The 20,524-nt window shown below is 42.0% G+C and overlaps 1 protein-coding gene across 1 annotated transcript in view; it reads left to right on the forward strand.

Moving 5' to 3' along the window:
* The window catches only part of LOC122551251 (inositol polyphosphate 1-phosphatase-like), a 74,548-nt gene that overhangs the window by 39,279 nt on the left and 14,745 nt on the right, over window positions 1-20,524 (forward strand). The window contains exon 4 of the mRNA XM_043692863.2: window positions 1,339-1,539. Within this exon, the coding sequence (XP_043548798.1) occupies window positions 1,339-1,539 (201 nt within the window). The remainder of the gene's footprint in view (window positions 1-1,338; window positions 1,540-20,524) is intronic.

Here is a 20,524-nt window from a genome sequence, read left to right on the forward strand (position 1 = left end):
TCCTCCTGTCTCTATGTAAAAATGTATTTAAAAAACCCTATTTTCCAACACCTTTCAGTTCTAAAGAAGTCATAGCACACTCCAAACATTAACTCTTTTTCTCTCTCCAGATGCCACCAGATCTCCTGAGTTTTTCCAGCATTCTCTGTATTTGTCCATTTATTTTATCTTTTGTAATAGATTCCAGCATTTTCCCTCCTATTGATGTAAGACTAGCAGTTCTGTAGTTCCTTATTTTTTTTTTCTTTTAGTCTCCCTTCTTAAATAGTGGTGTAACATTAGCTAATGTGCTGGCACTATCCCAGAACTTATAGAATGTTGAAAGATGATCACCAATGCATTCATTATCTCCATAGCTACCTGTTTCAACAGTCTGTAAAGTAAAATATCCGATCCTTTGAATTTTCAACTTTCATTCCAAGTAATTTATTCAACGTCGCCATCTTACAAATACTAATTTCCTTCAATTCCTCATTCTCTCTAATCTCTTACATCTCTAACTGAAGATTTCTTGTACCTCCCTTAGTGAAGACTGATACAATGTAATCAATTCGCTTCTCTGCCTTTCCTGTATTCTCCATTATAGATTCTCCTCACTCCGTCTATAATGAATCCACATTCATTTAGCTACTTTTTACATAACTGTAAGCTTTTACAGTCCACTATAATTTTTTTTTTACCAGTTTACATTGATACCCCTGTGTGCTTTAACATGGGATGTTTTATGACTATATGGATCAGCAAACGGGACCACCTCTTCCAAAAGACTGTACTGCTAACAACACAGTACTCTCTCATCTCCACACTGAAGTGTGTGCCCAGTTCTGAAATGATGCCTGGAGCCATATTTTATGACTTAGAAGCATGACTTCACCACAAACCAAGTGAATATATGCTATACCACTGAAGTAAAGAATATCTTGTGATTTACACCAGTTGATGTAAATCGACATTGCTCACGCACTAAATGTTGATGTATTATCACATTTGATTTGTTGCTAATATAATTACTTCTACACTGAGTGATTGCCATTGCTTTTCATCTTGTGAATTGATAAGCTTTGATGTGCTGTTCTATTTGGTAATTAGATTCTCCATCATTGAGCACTTTTCTCAATTAAGGATCCTTCAAGTTTATTTTCAACTTGTCATTCAGGTTATCATGGTTAAGCTTTATTTGCATGATACAACGACTTCTGCTTTAGCACTGTTTCTTTTACTGCATTGATTGTCTTCTATTTTTAGTATATTTCAACTCAAATAGAGCTTCAAAATATAAAAGAATAATGAGCTGAAAGCTCATGCTAAACACTAACTGTAGGTTTATTTCTATAAAAGGAGAGAAGATCAAAGTTGAAGTCTGTGCAACAGAGACAGAAACCGCAGAGCTGTTGAGCAAAGTGTTGGATGACAATACGTCAGCAGCCAAACTATTAGCGAAGATTGTTCATCACGATGTCTCCATTAAAGATCCTGCATTGGAGAAGGTGAAAGTAGATATTCCCCAGGATACCATGGCAGTGTGGGTAGATCCTATAGGTATGTTTGCTAAATCAAATAAAATAAAATGAAGATTTTTAAAAATGTAGAAGCCGTAAATTAAACAATTGATTTAATTTACTTAAATGCCATTTTAGAATTAGATTTATTTTCGTTTAATACTAAGCAATGTGTTTTTAACTAGAATCTATGCAATAATAAATCAATATTTAAATTGACTAAAGATTGTGATAAAGCATCTGCGAACAAAATCATTGAGAAGCTTCCAAATCTACATGCAAGTCACGCAAGCAAAAGCGACATTGAATCTCCCAGCCAGCTGTTTATCTCTATCCCGAGGCTGGGAATGTCGTCATGTGTGCAGGAAGAAGAATTAACATTTTTTCTGCAATGCGTATATGATACTTCAATCATTCTCATGGAGACCAATAACTTTTAAAAAGATATATGATTTTCTAGTTAATCGCTGAAAGAATGACTAGTCCGGATATCACATTTTAAACCATTTACTGTAACAACAGACTGACAAGCATGTTTTATATTTAAATGCATATTTAAAACCCCTTTCTTATTTTTAGGCCAACTGAGTAAAGGTATATTTTATTGTCCCATATGAACACATTTGATTTTCCCAAAATCAATTTAGAGTCATTCTTAGTACCTGAGAGTTTACTTATGTTTTTATGTTTTGCTGTTCAGCCTGGTGACGTGCAATCTTAGAACTGTCTTTCACAGTGAGGTTTTCTTTCACAGGAAACTTTCCTTGTAGTTCAATATAGGTTACTCTTCAAACCCCATTTTAACATTCCATAAATTTGTTCTTCATCACCCAAGCATGACCTCCCAATTGCATTTCTCTGCAGCAAACCATAGAAATCTTTTGCTTCCTAGCTATTCCCACTCTGCCATACCCCAAGAGACCAAAAAGAAAAATATCTGTGATGTTCAATGATATTCCATGTTGTCTGATCTTTGAAGTGGTTGCTAGAATGCCTTTGACAAAGTGCACAGGAGATTGCTAAGTAAGATAACAGCCCATGTTGGTAAAGGCATGGATAGAGGATTGGCTGACTGGCAGAAGACAGAGAGTGGAAATAAAGGATGGAGCAGGTGACTAGTGGAGTTTTGCTCGGGTTATTATTGGGACTATACTATTCACATTGCTCAATAATGATCTGGACAAATGAACTGAGGGTATCATTGCTAAGTTTGCAGATGACACAAAGATAAGTGGAGGGAGATGAATGTTGAGGAAGTGCAGAGGAGACCCTGGAGTGCAGGTTCATAGCTCCTTAAAAGTGGAGTCGCAGGTAGATAGAATAGTGAAGAAGGTGTTTGGTATGCTTTCCTTTATTGGTCAGAGTATTGAGTACAGAGGTTGGGAGGTCATGTTGCAACTGTACAGGACATTGGTTAGGCTACTGTTGGAATATTGTGTGCAATTCTGGTTTCCTTCCTATCAGAAAGATGTTGTGAAACTTGAAAGGGTTCAGAAAAAATTTACAAGGATGTTGCCAGGGTTGGAGGCTTTGAGCTGTAGGGAGAGGCTGAACAGGCTGGGGCTGTTTTCCCTGGAGCTTCAGAGGCTGAGAGATGACCTTATAGAGGTTTACAAAATTGTGAGGGCATGGATGGGGTAAATAGGCAATGTCTTTTCCCTGGGGTCGGGGAGTCCAGAACTGGAGGGCATAGGTTTAGATTGAGAGGGGGAAGATATAAAAAAGACCTAAGTGGTAACATTTTCACGCAGAGGGTGGTACGCGTATGGAATGAGCTGCAAGAGGAAGTGGTGGAGGCTGGTACAGTTGCAACACTTAAGAGGCATTTGGATGGATATTAGAATAGGAAGGGTTTGGCAGGTGGGATTAGATTGGGTTGGGATATCTGGTCAGCATGGATGGGTTGGACCGCAGGGTCTGTTTCCATGCTTTACATGTCTATGACTCTATGACTCTAAGAACTTGGACAGACTGGGAAATTGCGCAAAGAAGTGGCAGATGGGATACAACGTGAGAAAATGTGAGGTTATGCACTTTATAGGAAGATAGAAGTGCAGACCATTTTCAAAATAGGGAAAGCCTTCAGAAATCTGAAACGCAAAGGTACTTGGGAGTCCTAGTTCACAATTCTGTTAAGGATAATATGCAGATTCATTTGGTAGTTAGGAAGGCAAATGCAATGTTAGCATTCATTTCAAGAAGGCTAGAATAGGAGAGCAGAAATGTACTGCTAAGGTTGTATAGGTCTCTGGTCAAACTGCATTTGGAACATAGTGAGCAGTTTTGGGCCCTATATCTAAGGAAGGATGTCCTGGCATTTGAGGTCAGAAGAGGTTTCAAGAATGATCCCAGGGATGAAAGGCTTGTCATATCAGGAGCAGTTGATGACCGTGGGTGCATGCAAGATGCAGTTTAGAAGGATGGAGTTGGATCTAATTGAAACTTACAGATTACTGAGAGATGTGAATAAAATGGACATGGAGAAGATGTTTCCATTAGCAGGAGAGACTTGAACTCTCAGCCTCAGAGCAAGGGGATGACTTTTGAGACCTGAGATGAGGAGGAATTTCTTCAGTTAGAGGCTGCTGAATGTGGAAACTATTGCTGTAGAGGGCTTGGAGGCCAAGTCATTGAATATATTTAAGTCAGAGATAGATAGGTTCTTGATTGTTAAGAGCATCAGGTATTACAAGGAGAAGGCAGCAGGGTGGGATTGAGCAACATAACAGAAAATGATGGAATGGTAGAGCAGACCTGATGGGCTGAATGGCCTAATTCCACCCTATATGTTATGCTGTCATGGTCATCTCTGTGGCAAAATGTATCACATATAACAAATGGATATGTTAATTAGCCTATCCTTGAGAGCTCAACTTTCATTCATGTTGAAAATAGATAGGTAGATTAAAGTATAACCATTTACTACTCAACAATTTCACCACCTCTCTGGGTCTTTCACAGGGCATCTTACATTGTTCTGGCTAAATGTCAGTTTCATGGAGGTTTTCTCTCTGAGGCCCAAGCAAGATGCCCAGATATGCCAGAATTGACCAGCATCCATATCACCATTGTCACTTTTAAAGCACTGTTAGTTCAAAGCTGCTCTGCATGTTTCATGACATTTGCCCTGGACATGGCAGAGAAGAGAAAATTAGCAACCTCACTTTGCAGACAGGATCCTGGAGATCCAGGTGAACCGAGTGGTGTTTATCCCTAACATCAAGAGGAGATTACACCATCAGACCATGCCACGTTGGTCTGATGTTGCCATTCGGGTCAGTACAGTCTCATTATGAGAAGTAAGAAAGTCAATGACATTCTCCAATCCACCAGTGTATGCACCACCTTCTTCTTTCTGCTACATCACACTCACCTCTGTCTCTACTACTATTTCCACCTCCCATCGTAGTTTGTGCTATACCACTTTCACTATTGCTTGCAAAATTTTCCCTCAACTGCTGTCACCCATCGCAATTCCTGATACCGCTAATCTTGCAACCCCTCTGTGCTGTCTATTTACTTGATCGGGGCACCTCTCGCCTGCAGCAAAAATTATAGTTGTGCCACTCTCTTTCACCTCCTGCAATCCCAGACTGTCTGTCATTCCAGGAGAAAAACAGGCAGAAAAGGTCAAGAAGAATGGAAGGCTGCGCAGCATTTAATACCTCACCCTTTATGAGGAGAGACAGTAGACAGTAGGTGCAGGAGTAGGCCATTCTGCCCTTTGAGCCAGCACCACCATTCATTATGATCATGGCTGATCATCCTCAATCAGTATCCTGTTCCTGTCTTATCCCCATAACCCTTGATTCCACTATCTTTAAGAGCTCTATCCAACTCTTTCTTGAAAGTATCCAGAGACTTGGCCTCCACTGCCCTCTGGGGCAGAGCATTCCATACACCCACCACTCTCTGGGTGAAGAAGTTTCTCCTCAGCTCTGTCCTAAATGGCCTACCCCTTATTTTTAAACTGTGTCCTCTGGTTCGGGACTCACCCATCAGCGGAAACATGCTCCCTCCCTCCAGAGTGTCCAATCCTTTAATAATCTTATATGTCTCAATCAGATCCCCTCTCAGCCTCCTAAACTGAAGCGTGTACAAGCCCAGTCGCTTCAATCTTTCAGCGTAAGATAGTCCCGCCATTCCGGGAATTAACCTCGTGAACCTACGCTGCACTCCCTCAATAGCTAGAATGTCTTTCCTCAAATTTGGAGACCAAAACTGCACAAGATATTCCAGGTGCAGTCTCACCAGGACCCTGTACAGCTGCAGAAGGACCTTTTTGTTTCTATACTCAATTCCTCTTGTTATGAAGGCCAACATGCTATTAGCTTTCTTCACTGCCTGCTGTACCTACATGCTTGCTTTCATTGACTGATGTACAAGAACACCTAGATCTCATTGTACTGCCCCTTTTCCTAACTTGACTCCATTTAGGTAGTAATCTGCCTTCCTATTCTTGCCACCAAAGTTGATAACCACATATTTATCCACATTAAACTGCATCTGCCACGCATCCGTCCACTCACCTAGCCTGTCCAAGTCACCCTGTATTCTCCTAACATTCTCCTCACATTTCACCCTACCACCCAGCTTTGTGTCATCAGCAAATTTGCTAATATTACTTTTAATACCTTCATCTATATCATTCATGTACATTGTAAAAAGCTGCGGTCTCAGCACTGATCCCTGTGGCACATCACTGGTCACCGCCTGCCATTCCGAAAGGGAGCCATTTATCACTACTCTTTGTTTCCTGTCAGCCAACCAATTTTCAATCCATGTCAGTATTTTGCCCTTAATAGCATGTGCCCTAATTTTGCTCACTAACCTCCTATGTGGGATTTTATCAAAGGCTTTCTGAAAGTCCAGGTATACTACTTCCACTGGATCTCCCTTGTCTATCTTCAGTGTTACATCCTCAAAACTTTCCAGAAGATTAGTCAACCATGATTTTCCCTTCATAAATCCATGCTGACTCTGACCTATCCTGTTGCTGCTATCCAGATGTGTCATAATTTCATCCTTTATAATTGATTCCAGCATTTTTCCCACCACTGAGGTCAGACTAACTGGTCTATAATTCTCTGTTTTCTCTCTCCCTCTTTTCTTAAAAAGATGGACAACATTAGCCACCATCCAATCCGCAGGAACTGATCTTGAATCTATAGAACATTGGAAAATGATCACCAATGCATCCACGATCTCTAGAGCCACCTCCTTCAGTACCCTGGGACGCAGACCATCAGGTCCTGGGGACTTATCAGCCTTCACACCTAACAGTCTCTCCAACACCATTTCCTGCCTAATATAAATTCCCTTCAATTCAGGTCCTTCAGCCACTATTACATCTGGGAGATTGCTCGTGTCTTCCCCAGTGAAGACAGATCTAAAGTACCAATTCAACTCTTCTGCCATTTCTTTGTTCCCTGTAATAAATTCACCCATTTCTGTCTTCAAGGGCCTAATTTTAGTCTTAACCATTTTTTTTCTTTATCTAAAAAAGCCTTTACTATCCTCCTTTATATTTTTATATACTTATATCTAGAGGGTCCTGATTCTGATCATGCCAAATAACTGAGCGTTTCCAAGCTACTGGCTTAGTATTAGATCCTGCTCTTGATTCACTGTGTTAGGATCCCTTGAGCAAAGGGAGTCCCTCTGACTTGACTGAGGAGTACTGACAACGGCAACAAGCTTCCTGGCTTTTTATTTGTGGCAAGGCATTACTGTAAGCCTGAAAATGTGTTGCTGGAAAAGCGCAACAGGTCAGGCAGCATCCAAGGAGCAGGAGAATCGACGTTTCGGGCATGAGCCCTTCTTCGGGCATGAGCCATTCCTGAAGAAGGGCTCATGCCCAAAACGTCGATTCTCCTACTCCTTGGATGCTGCCTGACCTGCTGCGCTTTTCCAGCAACACATTTTCAGCTCTGATCTCCAGCATCTGCAGTCCTCACTTTCTCCTATTACTGTAAGCCTGGTATCTCTAGATGAGAGGCGGTGGGGGGGGGAGGCAAGGTTAAAAAAGACAAGGCAAGGATGCTCGGAGCATTCATTAATCTCAAAGGGAATAAGGGCAAAGAGAGAACATGTACAGCCCAGAGATGTAGCCCGGTCCTATCCATAAGCTAGCACCAATGTGCTTCCTGCAGCATTAGAATGATGGTTGCCATTGCGTGCTGAGGTGCAACTTTGAAGTACAGAAGCATGCTGTAAGTGAATTGGAGATTGCCATTATGTTTCTTAGATGCCAGATGCTAATGTCCGTGGAGGTTGGGTGTGTGTAGCTGGTATCCTGGGATGTTGGTGCCTTGCATCCAACGTGGAGGCCCTTTGGAGTAGGCATGGAGCTGAAGTTACCTTTCAGATTTTCAGGTGGGGTTTTCTTGGTACAGTTTGCTTATAGTGAATGGTACCATAGAAAATCACATTTCAGTGAGGTAAAATCTTTAGTTAGTAAAGCTATTAACAATCAATAATCCCATTGAGGAAGCAACTCGTCATTGTCTAGTGAGAACCTCATCCTGATGCCCAGGACTTAGTTGAAAGATGCAGTGAGTTGTTCCTGAAATCAAGGTGTTCAACACATTTTCAGCTTACTTTCCTTGGAGCAGAGAAGATTAAGATTTACTAAGGTATTCAAAATTGGGAACAATGTTGAAATGGTAAAGAAGGATATTCTGTTTCCACTGGTTGGTAGGTCAGTAAATATGAGTTACAATTTCAAGATTGTCAGGAAGAGAGCTCAGCGTGAGATGAGGAGAAATCCCTTTATTCAGAGAGTTGTTAGGATTTGGAATGTGCTCTCCAGGAGAATGGTACAGGAAGATTCCATAGGAGGTTTCAAAAGAGAGCTGGATATATATTTAACAGTGATGAGATAGGGCTGGAGAATGGGACAGGCTGGGCAGCTCTTTTAGGGGCCGGTACAGACACGGTGGGCTGAATGCCCTCCTTCAGGACTGTAAAATTCTCTGATTATATTATTCTTAAAGAAATGTATAATATTGACTTAATGTACATGGCATACTAACTGTAGAATACATTCAGTAACTAACTGCAAATTATTTTCTTGCAGTGCATAGTGATTGATACAATTCCACCCCTTTTACTGGTTTAGTTGGTTTTCATTTTCATATTTACAAAAGAATCTTGATAACATCTTCTACGCCTCTCTAACCACAACAGGAACCTGTACGTACAAGTAAATGTCAAACATGAGCGGTATAGTATTGCTCATACTCTTATCATCATGGTTGATTTTTATTTTTGTCTGCAACTTATCTTTTGCAACTTGGAACTCAGCTAAATTTTGAAAAATAGCAGGTATCTTCTAAATATTCTATTTATTCCTCCTAACTTTATTAATACTTTCTTTAACTCTGCATTTGTTTTTAATCACATAACGTCTCTGTGAAGTACCTTTCACATTGTTTAACATTAAAGATTCTATATTGATGCAGGTTGTTAGACCAACAGTGCCCACACAATCCACTAACCCTGAAACATATTAGTGATGCAATGTATTGGGCCTTTAATCATTCGTACTGTGCATGAAGAGGCAGGTTTACTTCTGAGAGATATCATGGGCATCGTTTTTGTCTTTGGAGCAGCAGAAAGTGTGAATGATGGTAAAACAGACAATAGTTGTCCAACTGACTGCTGTACAGCTTTCCCAATTTTCATTTTGATTGAAGCTTTTTGTTGGTTGTGGCTCATCTGGTGAAATGTACTTAAAGTTGTTGCTACAGCAATGCTCGCAACAAGTCTCAGTAAAGTGGTAGGACTTGGGGTTGGGATGGTGTTACCAGCCAGGATTGTGGTGGGGAACAGTGAGTGCAATCATTGGACAGAGGTGGTTGTTCGGAGGAAATCAGCAACTGGAGTGCAAGCAGCGTCTGTTCTTTCAATGTGCAGTCAGGCCAAAGTAGGCCTGGTTCTCCTGAGTGCAGCCCACATGTTTGTCTCATGGCAGACCAAACTTGTAGTTTAACCCATTGCAAGTATTATTCTTCTATTTGCAGATGCAAATATTCTTATGCCTGTACAAGACTTGTGCCACCAATTTTTATGCCTTTACCAATAAAGCAGGTTGCACACTCCTGACTAATAAAGAGCTTGCATTTCTTACCACCTCTTAGGAGGCCATTTAGTGTTTGGAAAAAATGAGCTCCACTCGGACAAGTTTCTTTATCTGTATTTCAAAGCCGTGTGAGTCGATAGTATCATCAGCAGGTTCGATTTTATGGAGTTTTGTGGGTCCTGTCCTCTTCTATCTAAAAGGTCAATAGAAAGGTCACTCAATGGGACAAACATCCTTGTTGTCATTTAGTAGACAGTTAGCCCTTAATAGGTGGAAGATTTCCACACCTCCCTCCCACCTTATAGATGAGGCTCTTGTGGTCATTAGTTGACCAATGCTCTACCGTCTCTTTTCTGAAAGGTTGAAGATGTGCACATAGGCCGTGCTAAACATTATGAGCCCTTTGCCTTCAGAATCACCATAAAATATAATAAAATCCTGCCCTGTGAAAGATGATGCATACTTCTTCTGCATTCCTTCAGAGAATTATTTATTCAAGACCAACAAAATATTTAAAATAGTAAATGACTAGAGAGTAAAAAATATGATTAATTGCATTCAAGTTTTTCACGAGTTTTTCAATTTGATGATGCACAAGCAATTTTTCCTAATGCCAAAGAAATAATATTGAACAGATAATGAAATATATCTCACAGGTAATGATTGCCTTGATGCAGATCTCATCAGACAAATGTTTACATGATTTATTTATCTAGGTCAAAGACACTACTTTTAACAAGGACTTTTAGTTTGAAAAACCTCCTCTGAAGAGCATTCTGTGAATTAGGACAATGCTTAGTTTGAGCATTTTGAATTGTAATATGTTGGTTATGTTGTTGGACTAGTAATCCAGAGGCCACACATTTTCTGTGGGTCTTCCCATGACTCTGGATTCTGATATGAGATTACAGAATCCCTACAGTGCGAAAAGAGGCAATTCAGCCCATCAAGACTGCACTGACCCTCTGAAGAGCATCCCACCCTTTCCCCATAAACCTGCATTTACCATGAGTAATCCAGCAAGCCTGCACATCCTGGACTCCATGGGGCAATTTAGAATGGCCAGTTAACCTGCACATCTTTGGACTGTGGGAGGAGACTAGATCATCTGGCCAAAATCCATGCAGACACAAGGAGAAAGTCTCCCAAGGCTGGGATTGAATCCTGGTCCCTGACACTGTGAGGCTCTGAGTGCTAACCACTGAGCCAGCATGCTGCCAAAATATTGATTTCCACAAACTGAGAGTTCAGTTTGTCAGTGTTGGTGTTTGGGAAACCTCAACAGCTACACTAACTCTCACTTGCCTCTACACATGTCGGATGTTGTGAGTTTGGTTTAGATGGTCCTCGAAACATGTCAAATCAGATTTTGTTGCTTACTCCCAAGTGGGCGATCTGTTGGCGGTGTTTCCCAAGGGAGGTGGTTCGCAATGCTGAAGTTTGTAATAGTTTTTATAGATTGTAATCACCAATAAGGGGGATACCACCAATCCATCCAAGTTGAATTTTGTGGACCATGGTCTCTGTGCTGTTGAGCTCTACATGGTGTAGTTGTTTATGACTTTGTCTTGCTGCCATTGATTTCTTATAGTGAACCTCTGGAATGTTTGATGGAAGTGTTCCAGAGCTTTGATGTGGTGGCTATACCAGAGCTAGGATCTATTCCATTGGACAGGATAGTCAAGACAATGGCCTGGCAGAGCTGAAAATGTGTTGCTGGAAAAGCGTAGCAGGTCAGGCAGCATCCAAGGAACAGGAGAATCGACGTTTCGGGCATAAGCCCTTCTTCAGGAATGGCCTGGCAAAGTTTGACTTTAGACTTCAGCTTAATACCATGCTGCTTCAAGACATGATCATGGAGTTGGCTATAGGTAGAACTTGCTTTCTGGATATCTTCATCAATAGTAGCTTCCATGAAGAACTAATGATCTGGCAATGTGCATTCAAATTCCAAGTATGACAGATGGGTGATTTAAATTTGATTAATTAAATAAATCAGTATTACAAAGATTGTATCAGTGGCCATGATGGTGACCGTAAAATGACAGGGTTATTATAAAATCTCCATCTGGTTCATAAATGCCAATCAAGGAAGCAAGTTTGCCAGTCTGGCCTAAATATGACTGCAGCATGATTGTCTCTTAATTGCTGTCTGAAATGCAGTAGCAAACTATTCTTTCACAATAAAAGACCACAGCATTTCAAGAAACAAGCACTTGAGAAACTGGCTCCCTACCAGTTTCTCAAGTCTTTCTTCAAAACTGACTGCCTTGGAACCTGATCGCAAAAATAATTAGAGAATTGTAATGCTTCTTCTTTTTGTAAATTGAGTGTTTAAATGCAAGAACAAACAAGAATGACTTGTTATGATACTAGTATTACTTTGTTTTATCTAAATTTAATTGTAATTAAGCTTGGAAAGGTTATGCTAGAGTTAAGGGCAATTACTTTAATTCTTTTCTAAATATATTCTGAAGCAAATATTAATTTTGTTCTTATTTTATTGCTTTTTTAAAGAACGATCATCATCAATGTGATTCCTGGCTCTTATCATTATAGTTTAGTCAGTACTTTCTGGCGTATTCATTCTTGGAATGGCTTGAGTGATAAATATTATGATAGCTTTGGCAGCCCATTGCAGCAGTTCAAAATGATTCTCTCTTCCTGCTCATTTGACTTAAACTAAGATAGCTTTGATGCAGGCAATATAAACTGGTTTGGCAATGATTATCATGTGGTGCAGCTGTTCCATTGTCTTGAAGCATACTGTTGAAAATAGGCTCTACTGGATACCTCAGATAAACACAGTTCCAAATTTATAATGGAATACTCTCCTATATATAGGAAATAATAAATGCCATTGAAACATTTTCACTCTGTGACCCAACATCGTAATTCCTGCCGCCAAAATTCAAAACATTTTAAACCATCATCTCAATCTGGAAACTGGTTTAATTTCGGAATGTCTGTTACTTATTGTAATGTTTTACTTAAACATTTACCAGGCAGTTTCTTGACAATATAAGGCAAGAGTTTTACTTGTGAAATCGGACATGATACTTTAGGTGCTTTTTGAGTGCCAACCTGTTCACACCCAGCCCGCAACAGTAATTGTATGCATTATCAGGGAGACGTTAAATGTAAATCACACTTAACTGTGGGACCAGGGAGGGGAGGATTGTCGGTGACCATTGGAACAGGTGAGGGATAATCGGGGTTTTGGTTGGGCATAAGAGCAGATAGGGTCAGGTAGATCAGATTAATTAAAACTTAGAATTTGTCTTGTGGAATCATAGCATTATCATCCAGCTGTCTGTAAGACTTGCAGTCCTGATCAAATCACTCACTTAAAAGATGTGGCACAAACAGTCAAAATAAAGGACAGTTCCTGAAAATGTTAGGATGGTAGGTAACCCTAGGCAGACCTAGGTAAGTCCTTATCATTCTCATTAGTGGCCACATTATGGCCTCGCTGTGGTTCTGTTCGCCGAGCTGGAAGTTTTTGTTGCAAACGTTACGTCCCCTGTCTAGGTGACATCCTCAGTGCTTGGGAGCCTCCTGTGAAGCGCTTCTGTGGTGTTTCCTCCGGCATTTATAGTGGCCTGTCCCTGCCGCTTCCGGTTGTCAGTTTCAGCTGTCCGCTGTAGTGGCTGGTATGTTGGGTCCAGGTCTATGTGTTTGTTGATGGAGATTGTGGATGAGTGCCAAGCTTCTAGGAATTCCCTGGCTGTTCTTTGTTTCGCTTGCCCTATAATGGTAGTGTTGTCCCAGTCAAATTCATGTTGCTTGTCGTCTGCGTGTGTGTTATGGCCTCCTCCCATCCTGGCACAATTCTTCCTGCAGAGGCTGGAACCATGTTTGAAGCTGACCAGGTCACATTCTTCAGCCTATCGTTGGAAAAGAGGGGGGCATCTGCTTTGAGGTCACTGGTCCATCAGAGGCCATGCACTTGTCTGCTCAGAAAAGTAAGTCCTAAGAACTTATATGAAGGCTTTGAAAATCAAACTGTAACCCTGAGGAGGAGTCCTAGAAAAAAGTTATTTTGTGACTCCAAAATTTTCAAACTCCAAGGCCCCTTTATTCCTTTAGACTTTTTAATATTGTGCTTATCATTTTGTATTCCCTTGTTTGCCTTCCCCAAATGCATTACCTTATGTTTCAGTGGAGTGAATTTCAGTTGTCACTTTTCTGCCCAGCTATCTAATTTATTAATGTATAGTCAGGCAATGTACAGCCTTTTTCCCACACTTTGAGCCACAGTGACACAGATTGTTGTTGCTATTCTTATTGAGAAATTAAAATATTCAGTTTCTAGTAGTGAATTATACCTCTGGCTTCAATTCAGACTATGAGAATTGACATTGCAGTTTTAGTTTTACTTTCTTAGGGATTTTTATTATGCTAAAATGTATAATTACAAGTCAACTCCTTGAAACTCTTCTATCATTCATGGCACACAAATGCCAGACAATGACCATCTCCAACTAGAAATAATCCCACCACCATCCATTGACATTCAATGGCGTTGCCATCACTGAATCCCTCACTCTCAACAGCCTAAGGGTTATGATGAACCAACTCAACTGGACTCACCATATAAACATAGTGGCTACAAGAGCAGGTCAAAGGCTGGGAAAACTGTGGCGAGTAACTGACTCCTCAAAGCCTATCCATAAGGCACAGTCACGAGTGTGATGAAATACTCACCACTTGCCTGGATGATTGCAGCTCCACAACACTCAATAACTTGACACTATACAGGGCAAGGATTCTGGATTAGTGGTGCTGGAAGAGCACAGCAGTTCAGGCAGCATCCAAGGATCAGCGAAATCGACGTTTCGGGCAAAAGCACTTCATCAGGAATAAAGGCAGAGAGCCTGAAGCGTGGAGATATAAGCTAGAGGAGGATGGGGGTGGGGAGAAAGTAGCATAGAGTACAATGGGTGAGATGGGGAGGGGATGAAGGTGATAGGTCAGGGAGGAGGGTGGAGTGGATAGGTGGAAAAGGAGATTGGCAGGTAGGACAAGTCCAGACAAGTCATGGGGACAGTGCTGAGCTGGAAGTTTAGAACTAGGGTGAGGTGGGGGAAGGGGAAATGAGGAAACTGTTGAAGTCCACATTGATGCCCTGGGGTTGAAGTGTTCCGAGGCGGAAGATGAGGCGTTCTTCCTCCAGATGTCTGGTGGTGAGGGAGCGGCGGTGAAGGAGGTCCAGGACCTCCATGTCCTTGGCAGAGTGGGAGAGGGAATTGAAATGTTGGGCCACGGGGCGGCGTGGTTGATTGGTGCGGGTGTCCTGGAGATGTTCCCTAAAGCGCTCTGCTAGGAGGTGCCCAGTCTCCCCAATGTAGAAGAGAGCGCATCAGGAGCAACGGATACAATAAATGATATTAGTGGATGTGCAGGTAAAACTTTGATGGATGTGGAAGGCTCCTTTAGGGCCTTGGATAGAGGTGAGTGAGGAGGTGTGGGTGCAGGTTTTACAGTTCCTGCGGTGGCAGGGGAAAGTGCCAGGATGGGAGGGTGGATTGTAGGGGGGCGTGGACCTGACCAGGTAGTTATGGAGGGAACGGTCTTTGCGGAAGGTGGAAAGGGGTGGGGAGGGAAATATATCCCTGGTGGTGGGGTCTTTTTGGAGGTGGCGGAAATGTCGGCAGATGGTTTGGTTTATGCGAAGATTGGTAGGGTGGAATGTGAGCACCAAGGGCGTTCTGTCCTTGTTACGGTTGGAGGGGTGGGGTCTGAGGGCGAGATGCGTTGGAGGGCATCTTTAACCACGTGGGAAGGGAAATTGCGGTCTCTAAAGAAGGAGGCCATCTGGTGTGTTCTGTGGTGGAACTGGTCCTCCTGGGAGCAGATACGGTGGAGGAATTGGGAATACGGGATGGCATTTTTGCAAGAGATAGGGTGGGAAGAGGTGTAATCCAGGTAGCTGTGGGAGTCGGTGGGTTTGTAAAAAATGTCAGTGTCAAGTCGGTCGTCATTAATGGAGATGGAGAGGTCCAAGAAGGGGAGGGAGGTGTCAGAGATGGTCCAGGTAAATTTAAAGCAGCCCAGTTGATTAGCACCACCCCCACAAGCACCCACTCCCTTCACCACCGACACTCCGTAGTAGTAGTGTGTATTATCTACAAGATGCACTGCAGAAATTTACCAAAGATCCTTAGACAGCACCTTCAAAACCTAGGACCACTTCCATCTAGAAAGATGAGGGCAGTAATATATGGGGGCATGACCACTTGCAAGTTCCTCACCAAGCCATTCACCATACTTGGAAATAACTGCTGTTCTTTCAGTGTCTCTGGGCCAAAATCCTGGAATTCTTTCCCTAAGGGTATTGTGGGTCTAGCTACAGCAGATGGACTGCAAGGGTTCAAGAAGGCAGCTCACCATCACTTTCTCAAGGGCAACTAGAGAAGGGCAATAAATGCTGGCCAGTTTGCAAAGCCCATGTCTCACAAGCAAATTTAAAAAACACTTATCAACAACCTGTGATTCAAACAGGTTCTACAAAGGACTGTCAGGGTTTTAGCAACAGCTTAGTTTAAGCATATGCAGCAGTGAGATGTGACAGAGGTGACAGACATGCTTTGTCACTGATAGAGTATCTTAAATTTTCATAGATTATAAGCGTAGATGGCTAGACCAATATTTGCTGCCATCTCTCGTGAAGGTGGTGGTGAGCTGCCTTAGTGAGCTGTTGTAGTCTGTCTGGTGGCGGTATACCTACAGTGCTAGAAGGATGGGAGTTCCAGGTTTTTGACCCAGCAAAGGAACAACTATATATTTCCAAGTCAGGTTGGTGTGTGGCTTGAGAAAAACTTGTAGATGGTGGCAATCCCAAGGATTTGTTTACCTTGTCCTTCTACATGGTTGGGTCACATGTTTAGAAAGTGCTGTTAAGGGATCTGACCTCAAATTTGGCTCAATTAAAGCATTATGAACAGTTGCAACAGTGGTCAAAGAAGGTGATGGAATCAATATTGAGTCCATTAAATTTACTTTTTGTTGGGGAGGGTCTGGGGGCACATGCATAGATGATGGCTTTAGTCTTTCAAGTGTTTAACTGAAGGGAATTGTGGTCTTCTACACTTGTAACTCATAAGACCATAAGACATAGGAGTGGAATTAAGGCCATTCGGCCCATCGAGTCCACTCCGCCATTCAATCATGGCTGATGGGCATTTCAACTCCACTTACCAGCATTCTCCCCGTAGCCCTTAATTCCTTGTGACATCAAGAATTTATCAATCTCTGCCTTGACGACATTTAGCGTCCCGGCTTCCACTGCACTCCGCAGCAATGAATTCCACAGGCCCACCACTCTCTGGCTGAAGAAATGTCTCCTCATTTCTGTTCTGAATTTACCCCCTCTAATTCTAAGGCTGTGTCCACGGGTCCTAGTCTCCTCGCCTAACGGAAACAATTTCTTAGCGTCCACCCTTTCCAAGCCATGTATTATCTTGTAAGTTTCTATTAGATCTCCCCTTATCCTTCTAAACTCCAATGAATACAATCCCAGGATCCTTAGCCGTTCCTCATATGTTAGACCTACCATTCCAGGGATCATCCGTGTGAATCTCCGCTGGACACGCTCCAGTGCCAGTATGTCCCTCCTGAGGTGTGGGGCCCAAACCTGGACACAGTACTTCAAATGGGGCCTAACCAGAGCTTTATAAAGGCTCAGTAGCACATCGCTGCTTTTATATTCCCACCCTCTTGAGATAAATGACAACATTGCATTCGCTTTCTTAATCATGGATTCAACCTGCATGTTTACCTTTAGAGAATCTTCGACAAGCACTCCCAGATCCCTTTGTACTTTGGCTTTATGAATTTTCTCACCATTTAGAAAGTAGTCCATGCTTGTATTCTTTTTTCCAAAGTGCAAGACCTCACATTTGCTCATGAACTTCATCAGCCATTTCCTGGACCACTCTCCCAAACTGTCTAGATCCTTCTGCAGCCTCCCCACTTCCTCAGTACCTGCCTGTCCACCTAACTTCGTATCGTTGGCAAACTTCGCTAGAATGCCCCCAGTCCCTTCATCCAGATCATTAATATATAATGTGAACAGCAGCGGCCCCAACACTGAACCCTGTGGGACACCGCTTGTCACCGGCTGCCATTCCGAAAAAGAACCTTTTATCCCAACTCTCTGCCTTCTGTCAGACAGCCAATCCTCAATCAATGCCAGTAGCTCACCTCGAACACCATATGCCCTCACCTTACTCAGCAGCCTCCCGTGTGGCACCTTATCAAAGGCCTTTTGGAAGTCTAGATAGACCACATCCACTGGGTTTCCCTGGTCTAATTCAAACATACAGCCTAACCATGGATAATGATAGGGTTGTTAGGCATACAAAAAGTTGGAGAAAAATTTTGCCCACATATATGTGGAAGCCTTCATTGTATTTTCAAATCATATTGCTGGCAAATGGATGAGGTAGAAGGAAGGGCCAAAGATAACTTTTTGGGAGATGAAGTCATTCCTGAAGATATTCCGGATGCAATGAGATAAATAAGAGTGGAACTAAGTGAGGGCAGTCTTACTGAGCTGGATAATGGAAGACAACATAGATTCCCGATGAAGGGCTTATGCCCGAAACATCGACTGTCCTGCTCTTCAGATGCTGCCTGACCTGCTGTACTTTTCCAGCACCACACTTTTCGACTCCAACACATTAAATGAGTTTTGCAAGGGTCCAATTGTATTTAATATGGTCTTGTCAGATTTGATTATGAGGGCTGAGCCAGTTGTACCAAGGAATGCTCTGAAGTCTGAATGCTTTAAATGAAGAAATGGAAATAGGATCCATAGCAAAGGGAACAACCAGGGTGTAAGAGAGTAAGGATTTTGCTGGACAGAAGTGGAGGTGAGTGAGGTGTCTAACAGTTTGAAAGCTGCAAGTTTGAGAGGAAACAGAGGACAAGGGATTTGGCAGCTCAGTATTTGAATATGGGTCAAAGTTTGGATGGAGCTTGTGTGTGGTACAGGAAAGACCAATAAGGGGAATTTTGGTTTGCAAATGAAGAAAGCCATAAAACCAGGTGGAAACATGCTGCTAGCATAATTCACCTGTCAGTGATTCTCGGTGTTCTATTTAAACATTAAGCTTACCGTAATTACTTTAAGATATTTCTAAATCCTCAATAATTGTATAATTTTCCTTCAGTTCCTGTCATGTTAGCTTCTTTGTATTTTATTTACATGGCTGTTAAAAATTTTAACTGTAGCCAATAAATACAACTTGAAACAGTATATTCATTCTGTGGTGCACATTGTTCAAACTTAAATGTGGATTCCCACCAGTGAATGCTTCATTGAAATATTGATTGTTTTGATTATCAGAAATGTTATGCTTCCTAAGCACTATATTAATATCTTTGAGAAGCTAAATTTCCATATGGAAATTAGACAGTGAATGAGTATATGTGGTAAATAGCTAAACCTTGTCTGTGAGCCTGTTTGAATTCTGGCCTCAGCTGACATTTAATCTTTGGAATCCTTAAGGAGTGACATTACTTGTCTTCAGCCAAGCTGTCAAGTGGACAACAGCATGAGAGCATTCCTGCCTGTAGAGAGAAAGATTCACTACAGGAAACATGTTGTGCTCAGGTTAGGTGATGTGTTAATTACATTGATCATGGAAAGGTCCTCGGCTTCATAGTCACATTGTTTTTCTCCAAAGGAGGTGAACTCAAACCTGAATGTAGCAGAATAAGTGTCTATGTTTATGGCACAAAGGCTGGAGAGAGGAGCTGGTTCTGTGTTTGGGCTCAAAATCTACCTCCACTGGGAAATTGATCAAAGTTCAGATTTCCCAGAGGTCAGCACTTAATTGGTATGGAGATGGGCTTCTTGTTCACTTACAGCCAATGAGGGCCGGGAGAGCAGTGGGTCAGATGAAGTGTGAATCTCACTTCGACACTCCATAGCAGCCACTTCTTATACTTCTAGTTGTACTGAGGGGAAGATCTGCACTTTGTCTGAACAATTTCACAGCAATAGAAGAGAATGAGATGCCACAAAGAAGCCAGAAGTCTGGAAGTCAGCAAGGCAGACCGTTACTTATTTCTTAATTGTATCAAAACAGACAATGCTGGAAGTACTCAGCAGGTCTGGTAGCATGTGTGGAATGAGAAAAAGTTAACATATTGAGTCTAATATGACTCTTTTTTGGAAGTGAAGATGGTTGGCCTCAGACACTACTTTGAGGAACTTGTGCAACAATGTCCTTAGACTGAGATGACCAACAACCATCTTCGTTTGTGCTAAATATGATTCCATCCAGCAGAGACAATTCCCCCACTTCCACTGACTCCAATTTTTCTAGGGCACCTTGATGCTACACTTGGTCAAATGTGGCCTTGATGTCAAGGGCAGTCCTTCTCACCTCACCTCTGAAATTAACCTCTTCTGTCCACGTTTGGACAAAGGCTGCAATGAAGTCAGGAAGTGAGTGATAAAACCCAACTATGTGAGAGGTTATTCCTTTGCAAGTACTCTGCGATAGCACTTTGGATGACCCCCTCCATAACTTTATTGATGATCAAAAGTAAACTAATAGGGAATGATTTGGCTGGGTTGGATTTGTCTTACCGTTTGCGAACAGAACATGCCTGGGAAATTTTCTGTATTGTTGGCTAGATGCTTATAGCTGTACTGGAATAGTTTGGCGAGGGACACAGCTGGTTTGGCAGCACTATGTTTTCAGGGCCCCTAGCCTTGGTAGAATGCTGTGCCTTCAGCCGTTTCTTGACATCACAGAGTGAATCCAGTTGGCTGAAAATTCACTCCCGTAATTTTGGGAACCTCAGGAAATTAAGATCAATCATTCACTCAGCACATCTGGTTGAATATGGATGCAAATGCTTCAACTGTGTCGAAAAAATCAGATGTGTACAGCATTTATAATTGGTAAGAGGTTGTAAAGTGTCA

The sequence above is a fragment of the Chiloscyllium plagiosum genome, unplaced genomic scaffold (assembly GCF_037043375.1).
Source record: "Chiloscyllium plagiosum isolate Xiang-an unplaced genomic scaffold, Cpla_swu_hap1 HiC_scaffold_7, whole genome shotgun sequence".
NCBI lineage: Eukaryota > Metazoa > Chordata > Chondrichthyes > Orectolobiformes > Hemiscylliidae > Chiloscyllium > Chiloscyllium plagiosum.